This window comes from Lipotes vexillifer, unplaced genomic scaffold, assembly GCF_000442215.2.
Source record: "Lipotes vexillifer unplaced genomic scaffold, Lipotes_vexillifer_v1.1 scaffold331, whole genome shotgun sequence".
NCBI classification, from domain to species: domain Eukaryota; kingdom Metazoa; phylum Chordata; class Mammalia; order Artiodactyla; family Lipotidae; genus Lipotes; species Lipotes vexillifer.
In genome coordinates this window covers 1,093,306-1,113,353 of record NW_006774049.1, presented here as the reverse complement: position 1 = coordinate 1,113,353, position 20,048 = coordinate 1,093,306, and the positions used below count along the sequence as shown (strand labels likewise).

General features: G+C 36.9%; 1 protein-coding gene across 1 annotated transcript in view; it reads right to left on the bottom strand.

The window, feature by feature from the left end:
* The window catches only part of CABCOCO1 (ciliary associated calcium binding coiled-coil 1), a 120,493-nt gene that overhangs the window by 4,175 nt on the left and 96,270 nt on the right, over window positions 1-20,048 (bottom strand). The window contains exons 6-7 of the mRNA XM_007448637.1: window positions 1,950-2,072; window positions 1,397-1,537 (exon numbers count right to left, since the gene is read on the bottom strand). Coding sequence (XP_007448699.1) covers window positions 1,397-1,537; window positions 1,950-2,072 — 264 coding nt within the window. The remainder of the gene's footprint in view (window positions 1-1,396; window positions 1,538-1,949; window positions 2,073-20,048) is intronic.

Genomic DNA, 20,048 nt, shown 5'->3' with positions numbered 1-20,048 from the left:
ATCATATTCTTTCTGCTATAGAGAGTAGTGATACAAATGCTGCAGGATTTAATTAAAAATTTTTTTTTCAATGAATAGTTAAAAACATACTGCTCACTACATGGAACATGGCCTTGGTAAAGATGTTTTCAATTTTGGGGGCCTGCAAACAATTCTGTTACTGTCTAGTAGTCCTTCGGTGATAATTTCAGAGCCGCAGGATCACAAAGGAGCCCAGGGCCATGATTATACATAAACTATATTTAGATGAAATGTTATCAAATCTAAAAAGGAGATATGTTCTGAACTTAGCTTAGTTCAACTGCATTCTGCCCTTCTACACAGAAACCAGTTATTACATTCATAGGGTTGTTAACAATAAAGCTTTGTGTAAAATGTGTCCTTTCACTATTTCTGGTAAATACTAAACACCCCTTATTAAGCCGAGGACTTTGGCTGATTCTGTTGGCATTGAATCATTAAATATTCATGTAAATAGCACATTAACATTTGATGATTAAACAGCTAACAAGGTATGCTATTGCCAAGCTAATCTTTTGCTCCTCCTAAATTAGTTGTTAATACAGTGTGCTTTTTATATATAGTCTCATGTCCAGAAAACAACTAAATCTTTCCCTGAGATGCATTCATATTTTAAACATACAGTATATTGTCCTACTGATTCATTGTTATTGCCACAAGAAATTATAAATCCTCTCAAAATATGGAAATCACTCATTTAATCATTTTGCCTAGGAAATGATGCAAGCATTTGTGTTGAGGTAGAAATGTTTTTTTGTGTGTTTGTTTGTTTGTTTTTGGATGGGGAAAATACATTAAGCATGAAACTTAGCCAACTGATTCATCATTGGCAGTTGCTACTGAGATGGCTGTTGCCATCACCATTTTCATGCAGCCATTGGTGTCAGTGATAACACCATTAATATACATAGCCATTAGCTCTTAGTGGTATGTGCAAAGGAGCAAACCATCTGAGAAGGAGTTCAAAGATATGAAAGCCTCTCTGTAGGAATTTGGTGAAAGGTCTTAGCTAAGAATTATGGTCTGAGCTTTAGTGTTTACTATTTAGAAATGTTCTCCCGTTACTCTTGCATGAGCAGTTGCTTACAGTGTGACTGGGCACGAAGTCTTTATCATGTTATTTTTTGGGTCTCAATGCTGAATGATCTGTAAACTGATAACGCACCACACTATGTGCTGTTGGTGAATTTATTTTGTGATCTTACTGAGTCTCAGATGACTCAACTGAGAGTTATGTGGAGATGTTATATTGAACTCCTCCATCATCAGCGTCACTCTCGCTGGCAGAACGTGGGTAGTGTTTATAGACATTAAGGTTGAGGTTGGCTAATTAACCAGTAATAAAGTAAGTGAGCACACCATCAAGGCTGAGTACCTGAATGCTGATTAAAATGTCATCTGTGACTTGACCCAGCACCAATTTTATATCTTCAATGGTGAAACCAACTAATGGATCAGTCTCTGAAGTGTCAGCTTCTGGCTGGGACTCTTCAGGGCCTTGTTCTTGATTCAACCCCTAGAATATTAAAAGTAAACAACACTCAAGTGATTTCTGGAGCCTTTACTGATAGTAAAGGCTTCTCTTGGGTAGTTTTCTATCAGAAATGATGTCAATCTAAAAGGATTTTGATTTGACGTTTTCCTGCATTTTCATTATTCATGAGCATCATGACAAATCAAGTAATGCTGCCTTTACCTACTCTGGGGCAAATGAAGGTGGAGATCGGGGAAGATGGAGTAGAAGTAATTAAAATTGCTAAACCACCCTCAGCTGGCCCACTTATGAATCAACGCCAGAAGAAATATTTATATTTAGCTAGGAAAAATCAGAGGGAAAGAAGATAGAAGAGCATTTTGTTCTTTTTCTCCTATCCTCTAGAGAATATAATGCTCAGATAGGGTGAATTAAGAGACACAAGGAAATATACCTTCATTTCCATATCCAGTACTGGAGGTGGCTCTATGAATGTTGAGTAAATATCAAATGAGATTCCTTCTTCCAGAGGATCAGGGAAAGGGTGACCTGCAGGCTTCACAACCTCTATCACTTGCTAGTGGGGAAGAGAAGAGCTGTATTATGACAAAGTCTTTGGTGAGTAACCACAATTTCAGGCGATATTTACAAAGTTCCGAGTCTATTATTTTTTAAGTGCCGTCGCCTCTGAATTCTTGATGCCGCCCTCTTAGCTCTCTAGTGCTTTTTGTGCTCTGTACCTGATAACTTGCATCTTACTTTCCCCCACTGTCTAATTTTTCTGTACCATGGAGTTTAGAACTTCATTTTGTACTGCCTTGATCTTGAGTTGTTTCATGGGTCAGTGTCCCCTTCCTCCTGTCTACCAGCTCTCCGGAGGTAGAGACCATGTTTTAGATCCTCTGCACATCTTCTCCAGTTCTGGCAGAGGGTTTCGCGCTTAAAACACTCAGTAACAGCCTAATGGTGATTGGTATTACTCAGTAGAGCACAGCTGTTCTTGGAGACAATGGTGAAGTGGCCAAGAGAACCTGGTGATACGGACAATAAAGGCTCTCAAGGTTAATGTACATAGCCAGCATGCAGTAAATCAGAGAGGAGATTTTCGAAGTCAAGCAGAAACACCTAGGGCAAGGCAAGATGCCACTGTGAGCATTTTAATAATTCTGTGGCAAGAGTGCCAACCAGAGGAAGAGTGACGGGTGGTCAACAGTGGAAATGAAATGAGTTAAAGGAGTCACCTTATGCGGTGTCCATCTCACCATGACTTGGGGGAGAGAGCGGAGATGAGGGTACTGATGGCATTAAACATCTGATGCATCTAAATGGTTCCTCTTGCTCTGATTTCATGTTTAAAAGGCAACATTCCGATCGTAATCTGTGCCTTTCCATCTCAGATGATCTATAGACACAGCCAGTTGAGTGCTCTGATCTTCATGCCTGTTACATTCCTCATTGGAAATCAATAAATCCATGTTCTAGTTTATTTAGTGAGGTCTCGGGAGCTTGTTTTTGTGGCCCTGAGATGAAGCCACCCACTGTATGCTGACAGTCTTTAAGCCTACAAGTTTTAAGACAAAAATCTAGAAATGTGTAAACTCACCAAATAATTACCATCCCATGGGACCTGGAAACTCCCTGAAATCATCACATTCATTTCTAACTTCTCTACAATATTTCAAATAAACTTACATGTTATAATACTTCATCTTTTACATATTAATATTTTTGATTTAGATAGGTTTTGGAATGAACTGGAGGCTAGGTTATTGCTTGTCATAGCAATGTATTTTGCCTTGAATTCATATTACCAATTTTAATTTGATTTTATAGGAAGTTGCTGCTTAGTATAAATATATAGAAGGACTGAAGTGTCATAACTTTACAGTCAAGGCAATTTGGAAATCAAGAGATTTAATGATTGTCTTAAGGTCAAATAATTACTTGGTGACAGGGATGGAAGTTAAACCCTGGTGTGCTGACTTTGTGGCTGATGCAGTTTTTGGTAAACTGTAATATGTCATCATGTTGCCACATTTGTGGCAACTAACTAACATTAGTTAGTTTCCCAATACTAACTGATATTATTAAGCACTTAATCTTTATTCTATTAGATGACATCATTCCAGATTGTCTATCTTGACTAAATGTTAATCGAAATAGAAGATCAAAAAAACATATGAGAACAATCCTTTTCTCTCTTCACTTTCATAATATACTGTTTTTTTTCCGAAATGGGACATACAAGCATTTTCATCTTCCCACAAAACCATTTGTACCATTTTTTCACCACACTTCTTTTTTACCCTCCTGCATCTTATATTGCTCTTTATTTTACCAAGCTAGAAAAATGAAACAGCTAAATATATTTTAAATCCTCTGAAATATTATAGGTAAAATAAATAAGGTGTGTGTGTGTGTCTGTGTGTATGTGTGTGTGTGTCTGTGTGTGTATGTGTGTGTCTCTGTGTGTCTGTGTGTGTGTCTCTGTGTATATGTGTATATGTGTATGTGTGTGTGTGTCTCTGTGTGTGTGTGTGTGTCTGTGTGTGTCTCTGTGTCTCTGTGTGTGTATGTTATGTGTGTGTGTGTCTCTGTGTGTATGTGTATGTGTGTGTCTCTATGTGTGTCTCTGTGTATGTGTGTGTGTGTGTGTGTGTGTGTGTGTGTGTGTGTGTGTACTCCTCAGCTCCACATCATCACTTCTTTGGTGGAGTGAAGCTCCTATTTATCCCAAGAACCTGAAGCTCTGACTGAGAGTTGGGCTTTTCTTTTCCTTGATTTTTATGAGTGTAGCTCATACAGCTATTCATTTGATTTAATTCATGCACAAAAACTGGCAGTGAGAATTTCTTTACTTCAGGGTGTTTTGCATAATATCAATGAACCAAACCACAGCTACATTTTTCTCTTTCACAGAGTTACATTTGGCTACGTTAGTAAGATACTATAAGGGAAAGGAATGTCCCAATTTCAGATAAGGGTAAATATAAAGTCATTTCATTAGTAGTAAGAAGGTACACTGTCAAATACATAGTTTGAAATAAACATAGTGCCCAGAAGCATCATAGTGATTTTTTCCCCCATTAAGTAGCCTTTTTAAAAAACAAGTTGAAGGAAAATTAGAATCAATAATTGTGGTGAGAGCACAGAGCCAGCAAATATGTTTAAATGAAACCGTCTGATGCAATACTTTCTTTAAAAAATACAATTAGGCCTTTGTATTTTTTTTTAACAAAACCTCATGTTTTACAACATCACTGGTTCTGTAATAAAATCTATTTAAAACAGAAAGACATGGTCAGCTTTATTAAGTTAGATTTTCTGAAAGAACGTTATAATTTCCTCAAGTCTATGAATAGTTGAAGCAAATTAAATAAAGCTAGTTTTATAACTATTTTATACATTCCTGTAAAACTGTAATTGTCTCATATTCTTTCCTCAAAAGTATAATATGTTACCTCTTAAATCTTTAAAATAAAAACAGAAAAAGGATCAAGTATGTTTATTAAAAAAACACTCCTATTTGGGACTCTGATTTAGCAACCCCCTCTTTTCGTCTATAAGAGAATAGCACCCATAATCTTCAGATCAGAAAACAAAGAGAAAGACTTTAAGTGACTTGCCTGAGGCCTAATGCTGAGATTAAAAATCAGGAGTTTCTGATTATACACGTACATCATTTGGCCAAATGATTGGTTTTGCTTGACTTTCAAATACCTCCTAAATATTACTTTGAATGTAAAGCAATAAATGTGTTTCTCTTGCCATTTTTGAGTGCTTGCACACAAATGGATATAATAAAAACAATCATGTTGCTCCATGTGAATGCCATTTATATTTTTTCTGATAATGAGCAGACCATTTGAACTGAGGTGAGTACATTAAAAGCTCTAATAAAGAAGAGAATAGATTTCTAAACAGAATAATGAACTGTTAAGTGAACGTACAATAAATAACATCTACAGATGTGGTCGCTAGAAATTAGTTTTGCATAACTTACCAACATACATTTCCCCCAGATGTTATCTGTTACATGAAAATTAAGTTAGTTATAGTGCTCATTAAGTGCACATTGCATTAGTGTTACTTAAGATGGTTTATAATCTGAGTTTAGTTGCATTGTGCCATGGTATTTAAAGAATATCAAGTAAATAGCTTTTTGGCATAAGTTAATACTCATAAGTACAAAATTTCATCACCAAACATTATGTAGCTCTAAAAACATCCAAGATCTTTACTTACAAGCCAAATGAAATCACTAGAGCTCTTTTAAGAATTTACATATTCAGTATGAAAGGGACATTTACCATGGGAATAAATGATAGGAATTTTGAACCTCCTGGAACTCAGGACAGGGTCAGCTTAGGTCTGAAAAATACTTATAAGAATTAGAATCTGCTTCTAGATCTTACTGTGTCTGAGAAGAAGTCTAAAGATTTTATCTGAAAATTGTGTTACTGCATGTTTTCTTTTTCTACTTTATGTGTTAACATTGGTAGCATTAACTGTAGTTTATTGTTTTTGTTTGTTGTTTTCTTATTTTTTATTGTTATTTATGATTGTTTTTCTTTGAAAAAAGTGTAGGTGATTTGTGGGTACTGTTTGTATCACTGAAACCTATGATTAAGATGGCAATTATTAACTTATTAAATTTAGTTATTAGGTTATTCAAAATATTAAAAATGCCATTGAGATGACAACTTTGTACTGTTTTGAATGGCAAAAAAAGAGATAAATCTGTTAAACTCTTTTTATGTGTCTTTATAGACACATAAAAAACTGGTATGCTTCAAAAAGACACTTATTTGGAATTGTCAGATGATGACTTCATATATAAATCAAAACTTACTACAAACTGTCAAAGTTTCAGGAAGAAAACTTTATGGCAAACTTCTCCCAGTACTAACTAAGGAAAGAAAAGCACAAAACTTCCTGTAATGTTTTAACTATTTTCTCTCCTTGAAAAAAAGGCACTACTCATTTGCAAGTCTAATTAAGAAATACTGTGTCATTTTGGAAAATTTTAACACAAATTGTAACCCATTGCCCACAATATACTACACATAAAGTAACAACACATGAATGCCACCTGCAAAATGCAATCAACTCTGGTAATGTCATACTGAAGCCATAAATTTAAAATCAAAAGAGGAAATTCAAAAGCTGAGATTATCAGAGAAACTAAAATTAGTCCATTTCTAAAGTGTTTTTCTTTTGTGTTCAGGCCACTTCAAACTTCTTAACATACCCTATAAATGTAGAAGTCAACTCTGCTACAAGAGTCCTCGTCCCCCTTTGCCTTTTTGACCTGGAAATAAATTCGCAAATGCAGCACATTAATTTTCTTTCCTATGCTTAATATGCAGTATTTACGTTTTGAAAGGTTCAAAATGTTGCCAGGCTTTTCTGCAGGGTATGAATAGACATCTAATAGCAACTTCTATTTTTATTCACAGCATACTGGTAGTTTGAACATTTATAACTTAATAGAGCTCTGAGACCATCAGATTCACAAGCTAATCACCTAGACAGTAAACAGTAACACAGTACAACACGGGAGGACAGGAAATGAAGACTACCCCGTCCAGCTGAAGCTGCAAAGAGGAATTTAAGTTGGCGGGCCCCAGTAAACCAATTTGCAATCTGGCTAGGGCACTCCAGTTAATACCTTGTGCCCATTTTATTTGTATCTCTTGATTTGATCTTGTTTAACATGGGCTTGATATTTTTTCTAAAAAACTTAGATAGTTAAACTGATTCCAGAGTATTTAACACATCTTTAGTATTTCTAAGTGTACTTCTGCATAAGAAAACACTATAATTTGAAAAGAAACACTACAGTTTGAAAAGAAATGGAGTACTCCTATCTTAATGACCTCAGACAACAAAATCCTCTCTAATGAATTTGAAAAAGGGTACCTTCTTGTAATGTAAATACAATTTAACAGGAAAAGATGCTTTGATCTGGCTCTGGTGCAAACACTTCGTGAGAGCTAGAACAGTATTTCAGATACCCAGAGTTTCTAAAGATGGCAATAATGTGGATGATAGAGCACTGAATGCTAGGCTTTAGACTTGGCTCTATTCCTAATTGTGTGATGCTAAGAAATCCCTAGGCCTCAGTTTATTTATCTGTAAAAGGAAGGTAATGATAATCACTACCTGGGTACTTCATCGAATTGTTTCAGGGTACAAATTAGATAATGTGGGTAAAAATGTTGGGAGTTCTTCAAAGGGAAAGTATTATTAAACCCAAAGGTGTATTATTATTATCATTTATAATTACTGTTATTATTGAAAGGATCATCATTCTAATGCCAGCACTGGAAGACAGATTAGAGTAGCCATGCTGGGGATACTGGTTCATGCTATTTCTATATTTAATTGTTAACATCGCCCAAGCAATCCAATTAACTCAGAAGAATTTGTCAGTGAGGACACATCATCACCCTGTTTCCATATAGTCTCAATTTTTAAACTCTCAAACATATATCCAATGCCCTTTGATTTAACGAATTCCTTGGATCCAAAAACTTCTCCTTTGGGACTAGCATGACATAATTAGGTAGTTAGGCGGCCTGGTCAGGACTTCTGCAAACCACCTCATTTAGAAAAGGAGAGTGTTTATGCCCAACTTCCAAAATTAGAAAACCTGCTTCTCCCCTCCCCCACAATTTCTCACTCTTTTTATCTTTTGTTTTTCAGCATCCAATGTGGCCTGTGGTTTCCCAGATTGCGTTCAATTCAAAAATGATTTCCTTTAACAAATTTCGTCAAAAGCAAAGTTAGGGCAAACTTTCAACATGTCTTTCTTGTGAAAATTGAAATACCAGAGCTCTTACAACTACTGAGTTCAACATTGTACTTAGTTTCGATTCTTAAATTGACCTTATCTTGCAACTTCCTCAGGGTGAGAGACTGAAAATACGGCTGGTTCCGTTAAAAACAGTTAGGAAATAACTAATTCTTTTCAAAAATATCTTCTAGAAGCCACTCAGGGTATATTTGTTTAGCTTACTAAGTTATACTCTAAAAGGCATATCCTTGAACTCAGAATAAAGTATTTCAAACAGTTCTGATCATGGGTGAATTTCTGTTTGGTTTCATCTAGGGTGTTCTATTTACATTTGAGGTTTTTAGTATTTAAAATTGAGGAAATACGCTAAATTATCTCTTGTTTTAAGAATTGGGAAATTAGGTATCAGTTAGAATAATGAGTTATGCACTTATCTTTGTGGAGAGCCTATTTTGAATTATGAAATATAAATTTAAAATTTTGATTTTATAAATGTTGCATTTTAATTACATCTTATGGTAGCTTATATGAAGATTAAGCTATTTCATGGCTTTTATACTTGATAATACTCTTTTTTTTTTTTTTTTTTTTTTTTATCTTGCCTCTATCTCTTTACTTTCTCATGTTACTGTTTAGTTCATTTACTCATTGTCTTTAGTCCTAAATGGTTTTCCTACTTTCAGTCATCCCTTCCTACACATTGCTCTAATAGCCCTTCTCTCGAAGCTTCCTTCTGATCGTGGAACTACCAGGCCCAGTCTTCTCCCGTGTCCCCTGCATCGGCAGGCGGACTCTCAACCACTGCGCCACCAGGGAAGCCCGATAATACTCTTTTTGAACAAGTACCTGTAATTTGCAGAAATTATGAGAGACTACAAATCATAATGGTTAGAAGAGAAGCTCCAGTGGAAGAACCCTAAGTCCTTGGTTCTTGTCCTTCTCTTTTCATGGACTTCCTGTTATTTTCCCAACTTGAGTTATCTGAGTAAAATGAGGTTGAAACTATTTGGATAAAGGTATACATGTAATTTACTTAACTTCAAAGTATATGGATTGAACTGCACTTCGGCCCTGAAGACATCAGTTGAAAGAAAAAGAAATCTTAAAACTATATTGAAATTGATTTCATTTAGAAATATAAAGCTTTTTTGGCCTAAACTAGAATGTTTGTAAGTGCTATGAAATATTTAGAGAAGTCAACATAATATTATTATTCCTGACCTCTTAGACCCAAGATGTCTATTTTAAGCAATCTGACATTAAAAATGTGCTGACAAATATAGATTAAAAAACAACACAGGAAGTTGTAAATCAGTTGGTAAGCCTTAGCATCAAGGAAATAGGAGACCACGAAAATATACTCATTTACTTTAGTCAACCTCAAACTTAATTTTTAACTAAAGAAAATTTGCAGAAGGCATAATGTTTATATTTTGGATATTTTATTCATAGTTTGTATGTTTCCTTTTTCTCCAGTGGGCTCATAAATTATTACAAGGAAACATGTTGTCACAGCTATAAATATTTCCCTCTCTGCTTAGCTTCCGCCACCTCCCTCCCCCCTCCTTTTTAAAATCTACACTAACTGATTCTGTAACTTTGGTCAGCAGGGCAGGATTTTCTTGCTTCAGAGGAAACTGCTGTTGATTACACTTATGTGCTCCGCATTCTACAAACAGGGCTCTTTTCAGGAAGCACCCAAGCCCTTCCTTCCATGCAGGGCAGCCCTTGTTATGTACACAGGGGTGTCATTGTTTCAGTGACCTAAGAAGAGGCATGTCTTTCCCTGCAAAGAACAGCTCTAGGTACCCTAAAGTTCTGAGGCTTTTCATGGAATCTGAATTCTTTGGAAATTAACTACGAAACTGACTTTGTGGACAATGGTGTATATGGCAACAGAATTTTATCAAAAAAGTTCTTTCACCTATAAGCTGTAAATCATGCTAGTTTAGTTAAAAACAAACAAACTGAAATAACAGCAACTCTGAAAAATTTAGGTGGTATCTGTATTCCAGATTTGAATGTTTTAGAAATCTGGATTTTTTTTTTTCCCCCTTAAATGTGTAGTCAGAGTCCTAGACTGGCTCTGTAGAGAGTATGTCTGAGATGTGGTTTCTTTATTTGTAAAATTAGGGGGTTGGACTAGGTCATCTCTAGTCTAGTTACAGATGTTCTATCCCATGTTACTATATTTCAAGTGGTTTTTTCTCTATTTATACAAGACTCACAGTCGCCAGCCTATACAGAACCTCAGAGTCAGTATTTTTATGTCATGATGTAGAAGAATATTTGGATAACACACTCAGTACTTACTGGAATCTTAGACAGGCTGAAGCTTGTCCATTTATTTCTACTTAATTATCTTCTCCAGACCCCTTCCTCCTCCATTTGCTTTATCTCTCAATGGCGTCACCAGCTTCTTGGTTACCAGACTCAAAATCTTGAGGTTGTCTTCAGTTGTTAACTCTCCCTTGTCCCTAACATTAAGTCAGTCACAAAACGTGTTGGGGGCACCTCCGTGATGTCTGCCAGACCTTCTCCCTTCTTTTTCATGACAATGCCCATTGGGTAGGCTTTGGGTCCAAGTTCTTGCCTTAGAGATCTTGAGCTCCAGCCATACTGGACTACTTGGCTTGTGCCTGGCATACAGTGGGTGCTCAATAAATATTTATTATAAGAAAAAAAAAAAGCATAGATGGAGGTGCTTTCCCAGCCAGGGTCTTGCCTGTGTTACCTCCTCTGCTGGGAGGGCATTTCTCCCTCGTCCCTGTCAGCTGACATTCCATCTGGGCTTTCGGTCCAGCTCATTCACCTCAGTGACCTTTTTCTTGTGCTTCAGAGTATTTGCTTGTTCTTCTTATGGTACTTGTTACATTGTGCCCTGAATTACAGCCCTGGATGAGCCATCTCCCACCACTTCGTAGAAACTTCCTGAGGGCAGGGACCATGTCTTACCGATCATGAGACCCCAGATCAGGTCTTTGTAGGCAGGAGGCATTCATTAGGTGTTGAGTCTTCCGTTAGGGTAACCATTCATTTAAAAATTTTCAGGGCTGCCAGTCTGATCAGCTCTGATTCAGTTTAAAAAGTTTGTCCTGAAAAATGATACTGCTTGGAGAAGCGAACCTAATGGTTTATTGTTGCATCAGGGCAATGCTTGTATTTCTCAGTTGATGAATGGAGCCCTAGGGTATTTGTTTGATTAGCACAATGCCAAACAACTAAACGGCTTTTCACAGACTTGACTGTATTGCTTAAACTGACTAACAGTTGCCTTATAGACAAAGAGCAGTTTAAAATTCTAAAGAATTGCTCAGAGATACCGCTCCCCCCATGTAGTTCCTGATGGGAGTAACACCAGACAATTGTTAGACTTTCTGAGTTGCCTGACTCTAGGGGCCATGATTCACATTGCTCTCCATGGGTTGTCTGCCGGCACCCTTGACCCCCAAAACAATGTGAATGGTACCCATTGGACTTGTGGCAGTGCTGGCCACCACCAGGAAGATGCACATTGATGAAGAAAAAAAGCATCTCTCATTCATAGGGAGCTTGCTCTGAGCTTGGCATTGGGCTAATTAGAAAGCACATTACAAATATTAGGTCCTTCAATTCACACCACGCTGTGAGGAGAGGTTTTATTGATCTCATTTTTTGGTGAAGAACCTAAAGTTCAAAGAGGTTAAGTAACTTGGTCAAGGTCACATAGAGAATGTGGAATTCCCTCAGAACTTGAACCCAGATCTATTTGACTCCAAAGTCCATGTACCCAATCCTTAGGGGCAAGTGAAACCCCACTTATGGTTCTTTATGGATTCCCCCAAAATGTTTCTCTCCAGTTTATAAGTGAGGAAATAGAAGTTCAGAAAAGTAAAATGATATATGCATACTAGAAAGCATAAGCATCTGAAAGCATAAGTTCTCAGGGAATTTCAGAAAGAGAATTTGTTCACTGGTTCCTCACAGCACCACAGTGCATCGTTCCAAAATAAGTTAACAAAAGTGAGGCATGGAGGATTGAACTTTTTTTTTAAAGATGGCAAGATATAAAAAGCATTTGGTTTATAAAGAAATCTGAGAACATGCTTAATTCATCTGAGTAAATAGGAAAGTCTAGGAGCATCAGTTTGCTTTTGGTGACTAAAACTGCATGTTCCTGATGAAATAGCAATTTGTCCTATTTGTTGTAATTGTAATTACTGTTTTCATTGGAATCACAGTTGTTTTTTTTCTTCTAGGAACAGGCACGCAGAAAAACAACCAATAACCTAGATAGTTAAAAAACACATTGAGAAATGGGTATAGCTGTGTGAACAAATCTCCTGTGATTATTCTTCCACTGTGTGCTGTAATGTACTTTAAATCCATTTCCATATTTCTAATTAACACTTAGCTCCGAAAAACTTTCTGGAGGCCATTTACATCACAAATGGGGGAAAAAACAAATTTGCTTTATCAGAAAATTGACTATAGACTATTTTGGTGGCTTTTATTATTTTTACATTTTAATGATTAAAATTAAATATAGCCCAGTGACTCACGACAGAAGACAGTGAAATAATTTTCATGACTGATATAATTTTAAAGTCAACCTGGGTGAATAAGATATTAGGTCTGTTGTGGACGACTTTCATTGTCCGTCCTGCGGCTCTAGTTTCTGATCAGTTCCAACCATTTCATAAAAAGAATTAGACAGCTGTGCCGAGTTACTTTTCTAGCACAAACCCATGGTGCTTTGGCTTTATCTCAACAGCTGTCCTATAGGGACTATATAGTGCTGCTTCTGTCCTGCGGATTTTAGGCCCCTATTTCCATAGTTTGAATCTTTCATTTCTTTGAGTGAGAAACAGAGAATGCACAAATATTATTTTAAAATTCTTTGCACCAGAAAAACCTATGTCATCTGCTACACTGAAACACTGTCATTGTCACAAGCAAAAGGCATAACTGCAGCTCTCTGAGGATGCTTATTCATCCATGGTCCCCTAGCAAGGGCTGCTGTCCTCATCTAGAACATGGGGATAACAATAGTTACCCACTGCATGGGTTTTTGTAAGGATTAAATCAATGTGTGTAAAGCACTTACACAGTGCCTGGCATGTCAGAAGAGCTTAAAAGTGTGAAGCTTGTTTTTACTTTTAGATTTTCATGTCACATATTTAAGTCTACAATAAACAAAGCCTAAACAAAGCTCTCTGAGGGTAGGGACTTGGTCTGTTTTGTTGTTTTGTTCCCTACTTGACTGCCTGGCAGGTGACTGATAAACAGTGGGAAAGTAATAAATATTTATTGAATAACTGAATGTAGGAAATCACTGTGGTCTCATATGGTCAGTAAATCATTCTATTACTATTTCCCCCTGTTATATAGTCTATTGACATAGAGGGTGCCAAAGTTTATGAAATGTTTTCTCTATCTCTCCCCTGCCCTCCCACTATGACCTATAACTCAGGCTGTTCCTCACCTGGGTGTCCAGCCTGGCTCCTTGACTTTACATTTTCCTGCAATGCTAATGGTTAGATCCTTCCAGGGGGTGTCCATGGAATTATGCAAAATGAATAGATTGTGGCGGTAAGACCAGAATACTAGGAAGAGTGTAGCCTGTTCCCTGATGAGGAAATTATTCAGGCCCGGAAATCTCTTGAAGGATCGTTCTGGTTTTCACACTTGTATGAACACAGCCTTGGTATGAGGGGTTGCTAATGAAGCCGGAGAATCTGGCCCAGCATGTTAATTTACTCGATCCAGGGAACTTCCGGGTATTTATAAATGAACTCTGTACATTAGGCAACTGATATTTAGATGAGAAAATCAGAAAACACCACGTGCTGTAATATAGTGCTTCAACAGGTTGTAATATAAATCGACTTTAACAAAGGTAACATCATTTAAGTAATCAAAAACAAGCAAGGACAATGAGGTACTGTTTCAAAATTCTGCTAAGAAACCAGAACTAACCCCTTTCAAATAATAAAGGTACATTGCAAAACTAAGTCATAGTATTAATTAGGTTAGTCTAATTATTCAATCTACAACGAGGCCTTAACAGATTCAGGACTGGAGTATCATTGGAAACATCAGCCCATTGATTATCATCATTGCCCTAGGAGAAGATCCTCTGAAGGATTTGGAGTTCAAGGCATGTTCTGAAGAACACATAGAGTATCAAAATGTTATGAAAAGACATATTCTATTTCTGTAGCTTCTGTTTTGCTTTTTCTTTTAAATTTTATTTATTTATTTTTGGGCTGCGTTGGGTCTTTGTTGCTGTGTGCGGGCTTTCTCTAGTTGCGGTGAGCGGGCTTCTCATCTAGGTGGCTTCTCTTGCTGTGGAGCGTGGGCTCTAGGCGCACGGGTTTCAGTAGTTGTGGCATGCGAGCTCAGTAGTTGTGGCACATGGGCTCAGTAGTTGTGGCTTGCGGGCTCTAGAGTGCAGGCTCAGTAGTTGTGGCACACGGGCCTAGTTGCTCCACGGCATGTGGGATCTTCCCGGACCAGGGCTTGAACCCATGTTCCGTGCACTGGCAGGCAGATTCTTAACCACTGTGCCACCAGAGAAGTCCCTGTAGCTTCTGTTTGTATTTGAAAATTTTATTCTCATTCGGCTCAGCAGTGATGGTAAATACTAAGAAATGACTGGGAAGATAATCTTTTACAGTAATTCTTTATTCCAAAAAACACCATTTTCCTTACAATTTATTGGTTTGTTTACTTGATTATTAGTAAATAATTGGATACAGAAATATAGCATGGTAACTAACTTATTCCTTTGTCACATCAATTTTTCTATTGCTATATCATAAGACATTTTATTATTTTAACGAGAATTTTAAAAAAGTGTTTGCTGTTATATCTCTGAACTTCACCATCTCACTAGCATCTGTCAGATTTAATCAACTACAGGACTACCTTATAAAGATTACCTTATCAGAAAAAGTGTCATCTTGTGAGCTTAGGTGTGAGAATTGCAAAATAAAGCTGAGCTACACTAACAACTGCTGTGCTAATTTATTGTAAATTATGTTTTTCTGTTTGCAGAGATAAGACAAGAGAAGTGTTTCTATTTAAATTCATTTCCTATTATTTTAACAAAAATACCAAACAGCTCAACAACAAAAAAAGTGAGAACATAGAATATTCCTTAAATAGGTTCTGGTGGCAGTGAAATTTATTTTCTAAGCTATCGGTACCAGTCATGTCACACTGTTCTAGGTGCAGAATCAGACAGCACAATTAAGACAAAACATGGATGCTTAGAGTGCTAAATGGAAATTGCCGATTGTCATGTGAAGAGTGATGATTTATAGGGTATGAACTGGAAATAACTGCATGGCAAGCTGGTCTACAACAAAGCTTTAATTCACTGGGCTGACACTGTAAACTCATAATGTGTCGACCTGGCACCAGCTATGATAGATTACGGCTGTTCAGAACGCACAAGCATGTCCCTTTAATGAGCATTCTGGGAACCGTAGTTCAGATGACCCCAGTAAAAACAACTATAATGGTTTTAACCAAGATGGTTCTCTAAGAAACGAAAAAATCATGATGAGTCATTATATTATTAAAATTCAGAACTAGTTGGCAATGAATCACATGAAGCTATCACCTTTAAATCATCAGAGTATAAATTGGGTCCTATAAAGTACCATGAGTCTCAACGTATTTTTAACAAGATGAACCTCTTATATAAGCAAGATTTTATTATTATATTTATTATTATTATTATTAAAACTAGAGTGGAATTTAGTGCTCATAAAAGTGAAGGGCTAATGTTGCTAGCTTGAGCCAGAAAGAGTATAGGCCTGTATTTGTAGACTGCTTTATGTAGCCCTGCCAGTAAATTTCGACCATTCTTGTTCGTATGATTCAATGCCATACATGGGAATTTGTATGATTCTTAAAAAAATGTATTAGCGGATAGGCATGTGGTAAGAGGGCCCCAAATCTATTTTTTTAAACCTAAACTGGAAGTTGAACTCTAGTCTCGAGAACCAGTTGTAGGTCAACCAAACTATTTCATACTCCCGACCCCTTTAAAAAAAAAAATACATTGGATCTTTCAAAGAAATAGAGTGGAAATACCATTTAAGAGAAAAGTAAAAAGCCATTTTGCGGGCTTTGATCTGATTTTCCGCTAGTAAGCTTCATGCTGTACCAGATCACATTTAAAAGAAGTTTTGCTTCTTGTGTAAGATTTAAGATTTCAGTTCAATTCAATTGATCTGGGTGCATTCCATCCAGGCAGCCCCATCACAGGCAGGATTTCTGCTCTCACAGGAGTCAGTCTGAAGGTGGAGTTGGAAGGCAGGGGATACAAATACCTGTACAATCAATTATAATGATATGTGAAAATGGCTACAGTTAGGTTAGAAGAGAAGACTATTGGGTTAGTCACACTTTATTTAGCTGATGACAGAATGACTGAATGATGTGCCGGTTAGGGAATAAGCCAGAGACAAGAGCAGAGAAGGGAAGGGCATGGTGGAGTATGTAGGTGGATACCGTGTCAGCTAGCTACTCTTCATAATAATCACCCAGAGGCAGAGGAGTAAGTGGCATTAAACCACCTTCGTATGAAAACATGTTAAAATAAACTTGGCTCTTGAAGAAATTGAGCATAATTGCTAATTACTGATAAAGACTACTTTAATAATAGAGAAGGACAGAACAAATACTGTTGTTGGTTGATGGTTATTTTTGCTTAAAATGTTTACAGTTGGAGGGACACAAATAGACCTCTGGTCACAGATTATGAAAAACACATTTGATAGCTAAATATAAAAAAAATCCAAACATTAATAACTACTGACATTTATGTAGCCCTTTCCTCCCAAAGCCCTGGACAAACATTACTGACTATATACATACACAAGAATAGCACTGAAATACTGCTACTCTTGCAAATGCCTAGATACTAATCCAAGACAAAAGTAGCAAATGGCTGATCTACTTAAATATAGGTCTGCAGAATATAGGTGTGCATTTAGAAATAAAAACTCAGACCACAGCACCTCCCTTCCAAAATGTTTACCATATTTTATTTCAACTTTATTGAATTACTGGGCTCTTCAAGCTCCATTCTCTTAGTAAGACACTTAAGGTTTTGTATTTATTCTTAGATGCTGGTTTATGATTGTTGTACGGCAGTGAATACCAGGGCTAATGGCGCCTCCTTTCTGAGGACATCAGTTCTGACTCTTCAGTGCCTCCTAGCGTGAGGAGGGTTGATAGGCCAGTGCAACACAGGAGTGCCTCCTACGGAAGGGCGAGTTTTGTTTCACCACGAACCAAGATTGTTATTAGTTATCTGAGAAGAACTATCTGGCTCAAACAAGTTTAATTTATGAAATATTAGATTAAATGAACTGGTGCTGGGCTGCTTGGTGACACTGATTGAAAAGATGCCATGTTTGTTGTTACTTACTTGAACAAAGTGTAAATTACACAGCAATAATCATTTTTAAAGACCAGAAAACGTTTAATGTACACTCTTAGGGCTCTTACTGTAAAATATTATTTTATTGCATCCTCAATTTGATTGCATTCTGGCAACGACAGAAATATAATTTAAATTTCTTGACGTTTCCTTTAATGATGTTATATTTTGGAAATGTTCGATTCAGGGATTATTACAAATCACTTGCTTTAAATTTTAACATTCCTTTCTCCTCTATATATCCTATATATCTTCAAAAGTTCAGCTAAACTCCCAGGTCCTCCTTAAAACTTTCATAATTTTTTCAGCAAGTAAGGCACTCTTAATTATACAATCATTGAGTGTGCCTTTACTGACTATGCACTATAAACCAGCACTGTCTAAGCCCTGGGTATTCAGGGATGATCATCAAATATTCCTCCACTTTCAAGGAGGTCACAATCTAGAGTGTGCGTGGGGGTCTTGGTAGGGCTGACACACAATAAAATTGCTACAAGTATATGTAGGGTGTTCTAGAAGTAGAGAGGAAAGACAGCCACTTCATTCTGGTTGGAGGCAAGAGAGGAAGAGATTCAGGGAAACTGTAAAGGGGAGATGGTACCTGTATTAAGTTTTGAAGGATAGATAGGAGCCAGCATACAGATGCGGTTGACACAGAGAGAGAATCCCATACAGAAAGACAGACAGACAGACAGACAGGGAAGGTGCATGTTCACAAGCACAGAGAGCAGGAGAGCATTACAGGACAGGAGATGCACGTGGTGTTGGTGAAAGTTGGGGTCAAGTAGGCCTAGGTTTAGTTCCAGCTCGCACATTTAAGTCATTTAATTTCCTATAAGCCTTAGGTTTTCCATCTGTCGCATGGGGCAAGTAACCTTCTGACTGACAATCATCCAATTGGTAGAGCCCATTTTCTTGGGGGTTTTGTGGGAACATATATCAAAGAGTCAAAAATGAGAACAATGGAAATAAGAGTTATCACGTTAAAGTCTAACAATGACAAAATGAAATTTTGTTTGAGGGGTGCTAATGTTTTAAATATTTAAATGTTGTAAAGGTTTTAAATTTAAAATGTGATTTATAGTCTTTTAGAGTAAATCATGTCTAGAAGCAAGTGTATATTTGTCTTTTGCTATAGCTACACTGAAATGATGCAGAAAAAAATTACAAAGAAATCAAGGGATTTATTTTCCATATGTCCAAATAATATCCAGCAATTTTTAAAACAAGTTTAGCAAAAGTTAGAACAATGTATTTCCCTCATCACTTGCTGAGAGGAAGGCTGCTTGATTAATGTAATTAAAGGGTTGCTTGTAACTCAAGACTCAATTAAAAAAATAAATTTGGCCTTATTACTTTACTTCCAACTGGTGGTTTTCCTAGTGTGAGTTTTGAGCTAAAATCTGTGGCTGCTTGTTCATGACACATGAATTGTTTTAGCACATCCTTTCCCCTGCTGTGCATATGATTAAGAAAGCAGAGGTTAAATAGTGCAGCAAAGAATTGGGTAAATTCATTCTATTTTTGCTCACAGTGCCTTTTTGTCCCCCTCCCCCTATTTGGGACTGGAAGAGTTCAGAAACCTATTATCTCCTCCTGAAATTATTTAAGATAGGTTCTTAGGCTGAAAATGTAACTTCTCTCTATTAACGTTTTCTAGTACACTGATTTTGTGATGGCTGTGCTGTAGATATTACCTGTATTGGCAAGAAAACCAAATGCAAGTGCATCCTAGCATTTATTGAGTGCTCATGTATGCTAGGCACTGTGATAAGCATTTTGCATACATTGTTCTATTTTTACTTGTGATAATCCTATGAGGTAAGGATAATCATTCTCATTTTCAGATGAAGAACAAGAGGCTCTGAGAGGTTATGCTATTGTTCAAAGAGCCCAGAATTAGCAGGTGACAGAACTAAGGTGCTAACCCTGGTCTATTTCATTCTAAACCTGGGTTCTTATCGATTTGCATTTTTTTTGTAGGTAGAGTTTGATTTAAAAGATTTAAAAATAGCTCTGGTAAAGCATCTTGCATATAGTTGGTGCAACACATGTTAAATTCAGTTGAGTGAAAATTTTATGCTCAGGAGGGCAAAGAAGAGTCAGTTGTTGCCCTCTTTGAATTTACAGTCTGATGTGGGCGTGACTACAGTATAAGGTATGAACAGCATGGAAAGGCAGTGTAGTACAGTGAGGAAATCAGGACAAACTTAGCATGTCTGAAAGAGCTCTATATTTCTTCCCTTAAACCTGTTCCTTCTCCAGGCTTCCAGGTAATGGTGCTAATATCCACCCAACTGTTCAACAGAATCGGG